This window comes from Dama dama, chromosome 4, assembly GCF_033118175.1.
Source record: "Dama dama isolate Ldn47 chromosome 4, ASM3311817v1, whole genome shotgun sequence".
In the NCBI taxonomy this organism is placed as follows: Eukaryota; Metazoa; Chordata; class Mammalia; order Artiodactyla; family Cervidae; genus Dama; species Dama dama.
Window position 1 is genome coordinate 56,712,955 of NC_083684.1, and position 14,830 is coordinate 56,727,784.

Sequence of the window (14,830 nt, forward strand, 5' to 3'; positions counted from 1 at the left end):
CTAGGCAAGCTGCTGTCTCTAAGTTGGCTTGCTCCTTCACAGAATAAGGGAAGTCAGCCAGACCAGTGGCTGTTAACCCTTGCAGGCACATGGATTCCTTGGAGAATCTAATGGAAGATTTGAGTCTGACCTCCCACTACCCCAAAAAGGCACAAGTGCACAAACACAAAATTTCAGGGGGTTCATAAACCTTTAGATCACAAATGCTTCAGATCTCCTCCAGCACTCCAGTGGGGTGGGGGGTGGGGTTCCCTGAGGAAGGCGTCTGTTGGTTCATGTCCCCTTCCTAGACCAGAGACTGCAAACGGTGGCCCTCACACACTGAAAAATTGAGTTAGTTGTCAGCAAAATTCCCAGATTTCCAGCTTCTTTTGACAAAGCAGAAGCTATGGGAAGGCTGGATCTGCATTCAGAGGGTATGAGCACAGGCCCCTTCCCGCATGGTGTGAGCTCTCCAGGCTGTCTCGTCCCCATGGCCTCTCTTTTAGTTTGCTGCCTGCGTCTAAACTTTGATCACGAGTGCATGCTCAGTTGCTTCCGTCATGTCTGACTGTGCAACCCTGTGGACTGTAGCCTGCCAGGCTTCTCTGTCCATGGGTTCTCCAGGCAAGAATACTGGAGTGGATTGCCATGCCCTCCTCCAGGGAATATTCCCAGCCCAGGGATCGAACTCGCTGCGTCTCCTGTGTCTTCTACATGTTAGGCGGGTTCTTTAACCCTGAGCCACCCGGGAAGCCCCCAACTTTGATAATATTCTTTCATACTCTTTCATAATTACAATTTCAGAGTTCCCTCCTACCTATTTTTCAAAACAGCCCTTTCAAAAAATACATAAACTATTTCAGAAAACCGGAAAAGTGTAGATACTAATACAGGACTTAGTTACAATACTAGAATCCAAAATGCTCAGAAAATCAAGTTGCTCTTGTAATGTGGCCACCGGAAGTCATTTGGCTGCAAAACCTGTCTTAACCTGAATTGAGGCAGCGTATAACTTCTTTATCCCTCTTGTGTGATGTTCACCCTTAGCTGACAGCTGTTGACATGTCTGAATATAGGGTAATGCCTTGACTCTAATTGAGGGAGAGTTTACCTTATCTGTGATATATGCCCCATGCAGACTTTCTAAAACCTGAAAAATTTCTGAATTCTAAAACACATTTGGCCCTGAGGTTTTTGGATAATGGATCAACGACTTGTGTGTCCAACATCCCTGCACCCACCACCTGTTTAGATGTTTCATTTTTAGGGAAACGAAGCATTCCAGAGAGAACTGTTGCTTCCTTGTAAATTCCCCTAGTGTCCCTCCCTATTTTTTTTTTTTTTTAATTTTTAGTTTATTTGCAGCCTAGTCATTTTAACCAACAACCCCATGGGGTAGGTAGAGTAGCCATGATTGTTCCCATTCCGCGGAGGGAGAAACTGAGACCCAGGGAGATTAAGAAATTTGCCTGAGTCCCCAGCAACTGGATAGCAGAGCCAGTCCTTGATTTCCTGCCTGAGAGGAGGCTACAACAGTGAACCCCCATGGAAAGAGCCTTTGGAGGAAGGAGATGGCTGCTCCTTACGGGAGTCTGCAGGCCGGGAGGGAATGTGCAGAGAATTTCGGGCAGTGAGAGCGCCCTTGTGGGGCAGCAGAGGTCAGCTTCTGAGTGGGGAGGAGCCATCTGGGGGCGGTGGAGGGGAGTCTGCAGGGAGAGTCTGGACGGCAGGGAGGGAGGGGGACTGAGCAGCCAAGGCTGAGCCCCATCCTGGTCCTCGGCCCTGCATCCCACCCACCTGCCCACCCCACCAGGCTGTGACCCGCCCCACGCTGCCCGACCCGCACCTCTCACACCCGCAGCCCCCCAAATGCTTGGAGCCACCATCCCATCCCGAGGAGCCCAGTGATCTGGAGGAGCTGGAGCAGTTCGCTCGCACCTTCAAGCAACGCCGCATCAAGCTGGGTTTCACACAGGTCTGAGGCCGCCCGCCAGGATAGGCGGTGGACGTGGGATGACAAGGCGGCGGGACCCTCTGGTGGCGGGAGGGGTGGGGCCTCGTTATCTGGTGGGCGGAGTAGAGGGCGTGGCCAGATGGCGGGCGGAGTGAAGGGCAGGGATCGTAGCTGCCTAGTGGGTGGGATGAAGGGAGGGGGAGGGTAGAATCATCTAATGGGCGGGGCTGAGTCTTCTGCCCGGCCCTGACCGGCATCCCATCCCCGCCCCACCGGCCCAGGGTGACGTGGGCCTGGCCATGGGCAAGCTCTATGGCAACGACTTCAGCCAGACGACCATTTCCCGCTTCGAGGCCCTCAACCTGAGCTTCAAGAACATGTGCAAACTCAAGCCCCTTCTGGAGAAGTGGCTCAACGATGCAGGTGGGACTTGGGCTGGGGTTCCCGCGCGGGCGGTGGGCCAGGGGAGGCACCCTCTCATGCCCCCATATCCTCCCGGACACAGAGACTATGTCTGTGGACTCAAGCCTGCCCAGCCCCAACCAGCTGAGCAGCCCCAGCCTAGGTTTCGACGGGCTCCCCGGCCGGAGACGCAAGAAGAGGACCAGCATCGAGACAAACGTCCGCTTCGCCTTAGAGAAGAGTTTTCTAGCGGTGAGGTCCCACCCCGCCCCCACCCCGGGCGGCCCCGAGGGCTGGCGACAGGATGCTCCCGGGGCTGACTGACGAGTTCTCTCTCCGCAGAACCAGAAGCCTACCTCAGAGGAGATCCTGCTGATCGCAGAGCAGCTGCACATGGAGAAGGAAGTAATCCGCGTCTGGTTCTGCAACCGGCGCCAGAAGGAGAAACGCATCAACCCCTGCAGCGCGGCCCCCATGCTGCCCAGTCCGGGCAAGCCGGCCAGCTACAGCCCCCACCTGGTACCAAAAGCCCCGCACGGGGAGGAGGGGTCTCCGAGTTCTGGCATACTCTCACCCCTTGGTGGGCACCTCCTGTGAAGCACAACCTACCTGGTTGCCCACAGTGTTCCCAGAATGGGTGGAGGCAGGGAGAGCCACCCTTGGGGACAGGCTGTCACATGGGTGGAGCACAGTCACACACTGTTCTGACGGAGATACAGGCACCGCCCGCACACACTGGCATGGCCACACACAGAACTGTCCCGAGGTGCAGCCACCCAGGGACGGCGCAAGGTGGAGATCTCCCCTCACACAGACTGACAACCACTCAGACCCTGGCAAGGGCGTCAGTACAGCCCTGGTTGTGCACGGGACATCCCTTTTTCCCACCTAGTGTGGAAGGGGTTGTGACACTACCGAGAAGGGCAAGGGGCCCAGAGGAGCCCCCACCCAGGGATGTGAAGGAAGGAGGGACCATCTGAGCTGAGTCGTGAGGACAAGAGAGAGTGAGCCAGCCACGTGGTGGACAGGCAGAGGGATCTATGTGCACAAAGGCCTGGAAGCCAGAGTGTGCTGAGCCCAGTTCGAGGAACTCCAGTGCAGTTTAGTGTGGTTGGAGCTGGAATGTTTATGAATGTCGGGGAGGGGTGAAGGATAGGCAGGGGCCAGATACCAAGTCCAGTGCTGAAGAAGCTTTAACCTGAACCACAGGCGGTGAGGCACTCAAGATGAGTTTGGAGTCTTAGAGGGACTGGCTCACATTTAGAGTGAGGCTTCTGGGATTAGGATGAGACTGGAGGCAGGGAGGCTAAGAAGGAGACTGGTGGATGGTCCCCCCAAAATCAAGCAATATAATATCTCAACACTGTGATGCAGAGATACACCTTATGTTCCTAACCACCCACACCCCACCATGTGAATGTACAGAGACACGCGTACTTCAGACCTGCAGTGGGGCAGCATCGGAGGAGAGGCAGGGAATGACTGCCTCCTGTCGGTGGCCTAGGATCACCTAGGGCAAATGTGACGAAAGCTGATGGAAAGCCCCTGGCATGATAGAAACACAGCCTTGCAACCACAGCCCCTTTCCCCACCCTGGAGGCACAGGTGCAGGGGTGGTACCCACAGGAAGCACAAGGAAGCTGCTGGAAGACAGTGCCTTCTCTCCTCTCTCCCCAGGTCACACCGCAAGGGGGCGCCGGGACCCTGCCATTGTCCCAAGCTTCCAGCAGTCTGAGCACAACAGGTCAGAGGGGGCAGTGGGCAGTGACAGGGTGCTGTGAGAACGCAGGGCAGGCTCGAGCCTGAGGTCTTCAAGGGCACGTTGTCTCAGGGCATCTATGGGCCTCGAGACTGAGCCTGGAGGTGGGGGGTGGGGAAGAGGGCAGACTCACCGCTACCTGCCAGGGCAGCTCAGGCTTCATCTGCTCCATAATTTCATATGAGAAAAGCAGGAGGCTGATAAAGGTGATGTGTCTGGGTTCTGTTTCTGGCATTTAGAAACTGTGAACTTCAGAGAGGTAAGCAACCTTACCTCTCTGAGTCTCAGTTATAAAATTATTATGAATGTATCATATATACAGAAGCTATATCCATAAATATAGACATAACAAAAGTGTGTATGCAGATACACACCTTTGTACCCAAAGCCCTCCTTTGTTCCTTCCTGGGGTGCGTGCGTACTAAGTTGCTTCAGTCGTGTCCGACTCTTTGTGACCTCATGGACTGTAGCCCGCCAGGTTCCTCTGTCCATGGGATTTCCCAGGCAAGAATACTGGAGTGGGTTGCCCTGCCCTCCTCCAAGGGATCTTCCCGACCCAGAGAACGAACCGGCGTCTCTTAGGTCTCCTGCATTGGCAGGTGGGTTCTTCACCACTAGCGCCACCTGGGAAGCCCCCTTCTTGGGGGTAGGGCATGTGTAACACCATATATAAAAATAATATAAAAACAAACACCAATTGTCCCTCCTCAGGTTAAGAAATAGTAAGTGGAAGTTTATAAAGTAGTAACGGTGTGCCTGGTTTTAGGTCTAAACTCTTATATAATGAGTGTTGACTTCACACCCATTTTATAAGATAGATTCTGTTGTCTTCCCCATTTTCCAGATGAGGGAACTGAAGGCCAGAGAGGTGAAGGTACTCACCCAAGGGCACAGCTGCGATGTTGCAAAGCTGGGAATTGTCCTGGGTGTCTGACCAGAGTCTGTGCTCTGGGCTCTCTCAGCCTCGGGGTGCACAGCTGCACCCCCTTCCTGGCTCCAAGAGGGAGCCATAGGGGTCTGTCCTCTGGGCACCCCTGGTTCTTTGTACAAAGGGGCCCGGAGGTGAGATTCAGGGCTGGATAAGCAGGGCGTGAGCACACTCTGGGCTCAGGGCAGAGGCCCGGTGGGTGGCTGCTGCTCGTGCTGGGATTGCTGTCACCATGCAGAGGTTGTGGGACAGAAGGGCGGGAGGCCTAACTGTGCTCTGACCGAGGAGAGGTTGCAGGACTGGGCGGGTGTCGACCTCAGTGGAGGACGAGTGGAAGCTGAAGTCTCCGTCTCTTTGTTTCTCTCTGGCAGTTACTACCTTATCCTCAGCTGTGGGGACACTCCACCCTAGCCGGACAGGTGGAGGGGGTGGGGCCGGGGGCGGGGCCGCGCCCCCCCTCAATTCCATCCCCTCTGTCACCCCCCCACCCCCGGCCACCACCAACAGCACAAATCCCAGCCCTCAAAGCAGCCACTCAGCTATCGGCTTGTCGGGCCTGAGCCCCAGCACGGGGTAAGTGGGCAGCGGCAGGGTCGCTGCTGCTTCCAGGGTGGGGAGCTGTGCCCCGATCCTGTGGGAGGGTCTCTGCCCCGCTAATGCCTCTGCTTTGCCTCTTGCAGAAGCACAATGGTGGGGTTGAGCTCCGGGCTGAGTCCAGCCCTCATGAGCAACAACCCTTTGGCCACTATCCAAGGTGCGTGCTGCCTTAGGTCACTCCCATTGTCACCAGCCCCGTCCCCCGGGGCCTGGAGCCCCCCCATTGCTGCTCCAGCCATGCCATCCTGCCCTCGCTCACTGCATCGCTCATCTCTTCATACCCATCTCACCTCTGGGGAAGGCGTGAGGGGTGCTGACAGGGTCTGTGGGTTGGATGGGAGGACAGGGCACTGCGGGCGGGATGCTGGAAGGCATGCCCAGCCCAGCCTCTCTCTCTCCCTCCCAGCCCTGGCCTCTGGTGGAACCCTCCCCCTTACCAGCCTTGACAGCAGCGGGAACCTGGTGCTGGGGGCGGCTGGTGCAGCCCCAGGGAGCCCAGGCCTGGTGACCTCACCACTCTTCTTGAACCACGCTGGGCTGCCCCTGCTCAGCGCCCCGCCTGGCGTGGGCCTGGTCTCGGCAGCCGCTGCGGCCGTGGCGGCCTCCATCTCCAGCAAGTCTCCTGGCCTCTCCTCGTCCTCCTCCTCGTCCTCCTCCTCGTCCTCCTCCACCTGCAGTGAGACGGCAGCACAGACCCCTGGAGGCCCAGGGGGACCCGAGGTAGGGTCCAAGCCCGAGTGAGGGCCCGCCATGCCTCCCCTCCGACTCCTCTGACCCCCCTGCCTCTGTCCCCCGCCTGGGAAGTGGGCGAGGAGGCCAGTGGTGGGGGCACCGAGGGTCCTCGGAGCAAGAGTGACAAGGGAGGAAAGACCAAAAAATAAAAAAATAAAAAGCAAAAGACCAACCAACAAACCAAAAAGAAAAAAAAGAAAGAAAAGAAATCAACCAACAGAAAAAAGAAAACCAAAAATAATCACAAAGAAACCAGCTGCCCCAAAGGAACCAGAGATGAAAAACAAACATTAAAAACAAAAACCAAAAAACAAACAAAAAGTTCCTCACCAAACTGAACAAACCAAATACCAGTCTGGAGCCAGACCTCAATGTGCTCACCCTCACTGCTACGACACCAAATAGGAGCCCAGCCAGGGGCATCACAGCCTCAGCAGGGCGGACCTTACTCGACCCCTGGTGTAGGGCCAGGGCCCCCCCTGGGGGGCGGTGGCCAGAGAAGGAAAAAGAGAATGTGCCAGCCTTCCAGCCTGTACCCCCTGCCCTGGGCCAGCCAAGACAGGGCACAGCCTGCGGTGGAGGGGGTGGGCTCAGAACTACCCACCAAATATTCTTTTCCAGAAGGTGAAAGAGAAAGGGCCTGAACAACCTTACACCAAATATTCAGTAGCTTCATCCAAAGGATGTACAGAATTTTTAGCATTGTGCTCAACAGAATGTGTCCCTGTTGTGTGTCCCCCCCTCTCTCCTGGCCCCTAGCTCTCCCCGCCCGGGCAGGGGGTCTCGCTTTAACCTCCTCCCTCCCCCACCCAGGGGAGAGTTCAAGGCAAGGCCTGGGATGACTTTTCAGCCCTTTTACCTCCTCCGCCCTTTCCCTTTGAAGGGTGGGCTAGGCCATTTTGCCAAGCTCTAGCTCTCACATGTTCCCCCTACCCCCACCCCCCGCCCCCCGCCCACCCGTCACCTCACCCTCTTCTGCTCAGGAACCTCCCACTATCCCTGGTCCAAGGGAAGGAGGAAGTTTCAGACAAGAGAGGAGAAGGTGAGGGCGTTCAAGTTGTCTTTTTTTCCATCCTCGTCTGTCAGTTTCCCTTAAAGAAAAAAAAAATTTCATATTCCAGTGCCTATCCGTGGGATCCTTCACGTTCTTTGACATTTTTGACCAGAAACCAAAAAGAGAACTCACCTCGCTCTTCCCACCCTGTGCCCCTCCGATACTGGCAGATGCCTCTTCCTCCCCCCTCCACCCCACATGCACACACGCACGCACCCCAGTGGTGGGGTTCCTCCAGATGGCGTCCCCATCAGGGTCCATGTGGCAGGGACAGTGCCATGGACCGTGGTCCCCATCCGAGAGGGCGCTGTGGTGACCACCACTCCCACAAGACCTCCCTTGAGTCTTGGCTGGACCCCAGGTTTGCCCAGCCCTGGACGCATCTCACTGGACAGAGGAGAGACGCTGCTGGGAGCCACGTTGCCCTCCTGCTATTGGGGAGGCCAACAAAGTTTTGAACCAAAAAAAACAAAACAAAAAAACCAAACAAACAATAAATTAAAACTAGGAAAAAAGAAAGAATTTATAGATATATATATATTTAAGGGAAAGAAGACGAGGACTCTTCAACGAATAAGAAGGAGCCGCAAGGTGGAGCCAGGCCCCTGCACCAGTGGTCCAGGCCTTTGGTCCCCAAGGCGGATGGAAGGATGGATGCTTCTTTCTCTTCACAAATACCTCATGGACGTCGTCTTCGGGAAAGCTGGAGGGGGGCGGCTGGGGCCGGGCCTGCCCCTCAGCCAGGGCGGATGGAAGCGGGTGGGCAGGGCTGAGAGAGGCTGTCAGGGACGGGGGTGAAGAGCCCCAAGCTCCCTGCCTCCCCCCCCCCCAATCAACTGAAAAAGCTTTAAAAAAACAAAACAGGAAAAAAGAAATGAGAAAGCAAAAAAGAATGGACGAAGGAAAACTAACAAACTTTCGGGTGGTTTGATTCCTCCTTTTGAGTTCTTCTGTCCTCTTCAGTCTGTCCTCTCTCCCATCTCCTCCTTTCTCTCGTCTGTCCCTCCCTCTTCCTCCCCTCTTCTCTCACCTCTCACCATCTCCTGTTTCTGTGTCTCTCCTCAAACCAAAGTGTTGCTGTGAAGGACGCGAGCCATTGAAATCAGAGTGGCCCCCGCCCCTGGCTGGGCAGGCGCAGAGGGAGGGGAGAGCCCCAGGAGCCTGGCGGGGCTGCCCAACACTCCCAGGAGAGGCAGACGGAGCCTCGGATGCCACCCTGGGCCCCGAGGCCTCAGCGTTCTCACTTTCTTTCTTGTCTCCCTTCTCCCACCTGGGAAATGAAACTTTCGGGCTGGGCCATGGAGGCAGCAGAGACTCAGCTGTTTCAGGGGTCTCGGGGTGCCTTGTCTGGGAAGTGGTGGAGCGGTTGCCCCTCCCACCCTGGCACCGATGGGGCCTGGCATGCCGTTGACCCATCCTCGCCAGAATGTAAGCATCTCCGCTGAACCTACTCCCCGCCCTTACCCTACCTCTGAGTTTGTCCGTTTTTATTTCCTGAAGAGAAGGGACTGGCTAGCGGGCCTGGGCCCTAGCCCAAGGGTGGAGACGGGGCCACGGGCTCATGAACGGATAGGAAGGACGTTTGAGCAGAGCCAAGTGAAAGGAATTGCAACCAAAAACCCCTCCGAGAAGACAGGCAGCATGGAAGGCATGGTGGAGATGACTCAAAAAACTATGATTCTAGACCAAAAAATAGAAAAAAAAGAAAAAGAAAAAAAAAAGAAAAAAAAGAAAAAAAGAAAAAAAGAAAGAAAATCCAGGACTCACCACCACCCACTTCATCCTGCTTCCTCCCCATCAAGTCCTGCGTCCTGGACTGCTGCTCCTCCTCCACCCCAGTACCCAGTAGGAAGCTGGCAGAGAGGAGAGGAGGAAGCAGGGGACAGGGATGGGCCTATGCCCTGACATTGGTGGAGGGACCCCCGTGTAGCCAGGGTGGTGGGGACCCTCCCCATCCAACCCCCATTATCTGGGAAAAGAAAAAGAGAAAAAGAAAATTCCTGGGAGGGGGAAAAAATAACCAAATCCCAAGCTTTAACTACAGCTGTGAAACCAAATATTGGGAAGGGGGTGGGAGGGAGGGAGGGGCAAGTGTGCCCCAGGTCTCCCCCCTGGGCCCCCCTCCCCCGAGGACTCGAGATAAGGCACCAAATACCTCATAGAACTTTAATGTTAAAAAATGGAAACCAAATATCGTTGGCTGGGGGCCAGCCAGGGCAAGGGGCTGGGGGGCTGAGGGAGCCAGGGTTAGGAAGGTGATGGGGGAATTCATGCCCCCCACCTCCCTCTGCCCCTTCCACTCCAGCCTCCCCCGTCTCGACTCCGGGAAACAAAACTATCTCATCGTTTTTATTTTGTGGTCTGTACAGAGCCTGTGTCCGTGTGTCTGTGTGCGAGCGAGAGAGTTGGGGGGCTGGGGAACTTTATGTGGGGTTGGGGAAGGAGACCCCAGGCCAGGTTCTGGGCTAGGGGAGATGTCTGAGGTGGGGGGGTCAGGGGCCTGGGCAAGGAAGAAGGATGAGTGGACTGGAGAAAGTGGGAGCCCTCAATTTCTCCTCCCCAACCCTGACCTTACTCAAGGGAGGGACAGAGACTGGGTCTACCTAACGGTGGACCTTTTAATTGTGCCAAAAAAAAAAAAATGCCAGTAACTAAAACACCTCTCTCTGGTCTCTTCTGGGAGGGTGGGGGCTGGAAGTGGGAGGAAGGACTGCGGGAGGGTAAGTAGGGTCAGTGGCTATGAAGAACCCAAGGCTCTGTGTGAACTGGGGCTACGACCAGGAGGAGGGGTAAGGCTCTGAGTTTCCCGCATGTCTCCTCCCTGGGGAAGGCCAAGAGAGGGTCTCCAAGCCCTGCACCCTGGGAAGATGGGGTACGGGACTGGCCATGTGGTGAGGGCACCTCTTGACCTGGCTAGATCTCCTCCCCTACCCAAATCCCAGGGTGCCTCTCTCCCTTTAGCCCAGGGTAGGGAGAGCTGAGTGAGAGAGAGAGTGAGACAGACTGAGCAAGACTGAGACACGCGGGCCCCCACTGGCCTCCGAGTGGGAAAGGCAAGTGCGAGAGATAAAGGCCTCCAAGAGAAAAAAGAAACAAACCAAAGATTTAACCATTTAAAAAAAAAAAACCCACAGACAACTCCGCTACCTTTTTATACGTTGGAAAAAAAAGTGAAAAAAATTAAAAAATTAAAATTAAAAAAAAAAAAATACACAAAAACTCCAAGCCGCAGTTCCTTCATGCGGTTTGAACTTTGACCTCAGCAGTCTCCAAAGCAAGATGACGATGAGAAAGGGGAACAAAAGAAAGAAAAAATAATGTATATTTTTAAGTATTTGTCCTTGAGATGTTAGCTCCTTGTTAAACACAAAAAGGAGAGAAAAATCCAGAGAGAAGCGTTGCTGGGACGGAGACAACTATTTACTATGTCTGTGACCCCTCCCCTCTGCTTCCCCTTCCTCTCCTTTCCTCTGTCCCTGCTGTCCCTCCCCCAACCTGTCCCCCAAGCCTAGGGGCTCAGTATTTATTTATTTATATGATTGCAGGGTGACTGGGGGCCTCTCTTGGCAGTTTGTGGAGAGGCCCTTTGGATCATGGTAGGGTGGGGAAGGGGCGAGGGGTCTGGAGAAAAGCAGGAGCCTGATCTTTGGTCAGTTCCTCTCTGCCGGCTCCCTCTGGCTTCTCATGACACTGCTGCCACCTTCACCTCCCAAATCCAAGGCTTCACGAGGGCAAGGTGACCATCCCACCTTGTGAAGATGAAACTGGTTCAGCCCTTTCTGGGGTGGGTGTCTTTCCCCTTTGAAAGACCAGGTTCGAATGGGGAGGGGAAGAGGTGGCGAGTAGTGGGCAAGGGAGACCAGGGAGTCTTACCCAAACATGAAGCAGGCCCTGGAGGAGACCCGCCTCTCCTCCATTCTCCCCAAGTTAGCCCCCTTTCAGTTCTGTTTGTCCCCTGTGTTGGTAGCCCCTCCCCTCCCCCCAACCCCCCCTCCACCCCCGTCTCTTCTCGTGGTAGCGGGTTAGCGTTTCAGTGTTCTTAACTCCAATCTGCTTGTTCATTGTACAATGTGCTTCTTTTAAGGCCCCATTTTTGTAACTTGAGTGTGTCATTCATCTGAACAACATCAAAAAATAAAAAATGAAAAACTGTACAGAGAGAAACACTGCCCGCTGTCCTTGGTCTCCTACCTTGAGAAGGGTGGTAGGGAAGTCAGGGTGTGGGGGTGGGCGTGCCTGGGAGGGGCAGGCTTTACTGCTGTTGAGTGTTCAGAAGTAAGGCCTGAGCAAGTTTTTTTTTCACCAATTAAGAAAACAAGTCTGGGATCTTAGAATGAATTCAAATTCCTGAACTTAAATCTCATTTCTGGGGACCTCCCTTGCAATCCAGTGGTTAAGACTCCATGTTTCCACTGCAGGGTGCTCAGTTTCGATCCCTGGTTGGGGAACTAAGATCCCACATGCCTGTGTGACACAAACAAAAGAAATAAATCTCTTAGGCCATTTTATAGATAGGTGACCTTCAGTATGTGACCTTCAATGTCAGCATCTGTAACACAGGGACAATATGTAGGATAAATGAGTACTATGAGAAAATCAGGAAGCCAGAGAGCAGTTGCCTACTTCCATCCACAGAGGACTTAAGAGGCCATTTAAAAAGAGTTGACTTTGAAGTTGTCTGGTGAAACAAGATACACACCTGACTTCTTTTTCAGAATGACATTAGTGTTCTCACTCAAATTTTCGTGCTTGTCATTCAGCAGGAACAACTGTTTCACACACCAGACCATGGGCTGATCCCCAAGATCTCACTGCTGAAAATCATCAGTGGGTCGTCTCACTGTCGTCGGGTCTTCCTGTCATCACTCTACCCTCTGATGTATGCTTGACACAGAGGTGCTGGGATTCTGTAAACTCAATAGCGAGGGATAGGGGAACAGAAGAAAGAAAAGAGTAGGAGAGGGTTTGATCATTTTGAAAGAGAACAAGTGTTAGCACTTTGGGAATTCCCTGATGGTCCAGTGGTTAGGACACTATGCTCTGCGCTTCCACTGGAGGGAGGCACAGGTCCCATCCCTGGTAAGGGAACTAGAATCCTGCAGGCAACATGGTGCAGCCAAAAAAGAAAAAATTATCAGCACCGCACTGTTTTGGCAAGACAGAAAAGTGCTTCTCCAATTCTCAAGCCAAGGCAGTAGACAGTGGCACGTTGGGCTGGAAGACACGTCTTTTGTTCCAGTCCTCTCCCTGTAGGGGGATGCAGTCAGAACCATATAGACCTAAAAGGACTCTATCTCCCAGGCCAGTCTGTGACAATCACAGATGGCACATGCAAGAGCACTCCGGAGCTGAACTTGGCGGCATGCACTTGTGGCCCCGTAAATGTGCTCAACTGTTCCAAGCAGCCTCCCCTGTGCAGTCATACTTGGGCCTTACACATCTTGAAGAACATGTTGTCACTAGAGGACCACCATTCTGTTCCCTTGAGTGTTCTGCTTAAGCAGCTTCTACATCTAACTTAAAAAATCTAGGAACACAAGGTTCTTTGTAGAGTCTTCAAGTCACCACCACCAAAACTGCTGTATTCAAAATGCAGATTCCTAGGTCTCATTGAGACAAGCTGCTGGATCCAAATCTCTGGGGAAATTCCCAAACATAAAGAGCCTTTGCCTGTCCAACTCAAACTCCAGCATCCAACAAGGGTTTGATTAGTGCATCTTCTTTAGGACCATGGTCCAACTGAAGACTCTGGAAGTTTCAGTGGGGTGAACAATGACTTGTTCGTAAACATGTTTGTGCACATAAACTTTTCTCAATGAGGGAGTCTTAAAAAGTTTTCACTAGAGGCTCTAGAAAGGAACCACAATAGAGGAAGGGTGATCCCTGCCCCCCACACTGTCACAGAGCTTGCTTCTCTGCTGAAAGCATCTTTATTGTGGAGCCAACCAGAACCCTCAGAGTTTTTCCCTCCATTCCTGTCCCTTGATTCAGCCTGATTTTTATCTGGTTTTGCAAAGAGAAATCCTCTAACTGTTCTAAGTATTTATTTGACATAACTTTCTCGATGTTACAGCTCTTCTTGAAAGCAAGCAGTTTGAGAATGAATCTTTTACTTGTGGATTAAGGGGCTCTGGCATGCTGGGCTAAGGTGGTTCGAATCCTTTCTGTAGGGTATGAGGTTATTAAAAGATGGAGCCCATGATCCACACACTCTGGTAGAAAATAACGGCTTAACAGATAAGTGCTGTTCTTCATTAGGAGCTTTCAAGATATCAAAAGGCTGAGCGCTTTTTCATTAAAAAAATGAAGCCTAAGCCTAAGCCCCAGTGCCCAGAGGGCTACAGGATTGCTGAAGGTAGTCGATCAAGAGCAATGGAGAGGCTGAGGGGGCAGCTTTTAGGCCTCCCTTTCCACTGGTCTCAATGCAAAGAGCTTCCCTTTACCTCTCCTTCACTAAGGTTCCAACAAGAATCCTAACAAAAAGACTGGAGTAACCCTGGGGGTGGGGCTGTTAGTTTTCTTGGTGTGGCTCTTAGAGACAAAGACTAGCATAGAAGCCAGGCACTTTCAGTCACACACTCACCCTCTCTCCTCCACCGCCCTCCTCCTCCAGGACATAGAAGGCAGCAGAACGGAGAGGAAAACAGAGGTGATTAAGTCAAATGAAACTACGCTGAAATTCAAGCTCTGCCCTGTGTGGGCTGAATGACCTTGGGTCAGTCTCTTCACTACTTTTGACTTCAGATTCCTTTCCTACAAAATGTTCTCTTCAGGGGACCAGGGTGAAGATTTCAAAAAATGTAGGAAAACACTTGAGACAAGTTAGGCATTCAAACATCAGCCAGCCACCCCAACCACCTCTCCCGCCACAACAAGCAACTGTTAGCTAACTCCAGGTGGGTGTCAGAGCACCTTCCTACCCCTAGAAACTGTTCATCTTCTCCAGCCCCACAGCTGGATCTTGTCCCAGAAGCTACCTCCTCTACTGCCCCTGAGATCATAACTTCCCAACACATGCATCTGCCTTCAGGGGTCCATGGTGAGAACACCAGATGGCCTTGGAGGAGACCACTCACATCAGGCCAGAGTAGGGGCGACAGCCACCTGAAGACTTTCCTAAATGTTCCTGCCCCACCCCCCAGCATAAACAGCTTCAGGTTTTTCTACGGGGCTGTGGGGACCTCTAGTGGTCAGAGAACCACACTGCCCCTACCTATGACCAGAGGCAAGTCCCTGCTCTGAGAGCCCACTGACTCCAAGACCTCCTCTTAGGTTCTGGGTTCCCGTTTACTGAGCTCCACTGCTTGCCAGGCTCTGCTCTAGGCACTGGGGATGCAGCCATGACAAGTCAGACCCAAGAACCTGGGGGCTCACAGTTCTCAAGTTCCACCATCCCCCACGGTCAGGCCAGACAAAAGCACG

At 53.4% G+C, this 14,830-nt stretch overlaps 1 protein-coding gene across 16 annotated transcripts in view; it reads left to right on the forward strand.

Annotated features, from left to right (window-relative positions):
* The window catches only part of POU2F2 (POU class 2 homeobox 2), a 36,684-nt gene extending 25,112 nt beyond the window's left edge, over positions 1–11,572 (forward strand). For 2 of the 16 annotated variants that reach the window (XM_061139426.1, XM_061139431.1), the window contains 9 exons: positions 1,796–1,957; positions 2,218–2,359; positions 2,442–2,590; positions 2,681–2,857; positions 4,016–4,082; positions 4,568–4,696; positions 5,397–5,598; positions 5,706–5,779; positions 6,029–11,572. In XM_061139426.1, coding sequence (XP_060995409.1) covers positions 1,796–1,957; positions 2,218–2,359; positions 2,442–2,590; positions 2,681–2,857; positions 4,016–4,082; positions 4,568–4,696; positions 5,397–5,598; positions 5,706–5,779; positions 6,029–6,363 — 1,437 coding nt within the window. In that variant the 3' untranslated portion in view covers positions 6,364–11,572. The remainder of the gene's footprint in view (positions 1–1,795; positions 1,958–2,217; positions 2,360–2,441; positions 2,591–2,680; positions 2,858–4,015; positions 4,083–4,567; positions 4,697–5,396; positions 5,599–5,705; positions 5,780–6,028) is intronic. The other 14 variants (XM_061139428.1, XM_061139433.1, XM_061139429.1 and 11 more) reach the window with 10 other exon arrangements.
* Positions 11,573–14,830: the final 3,258 nt, after the last annotated feature.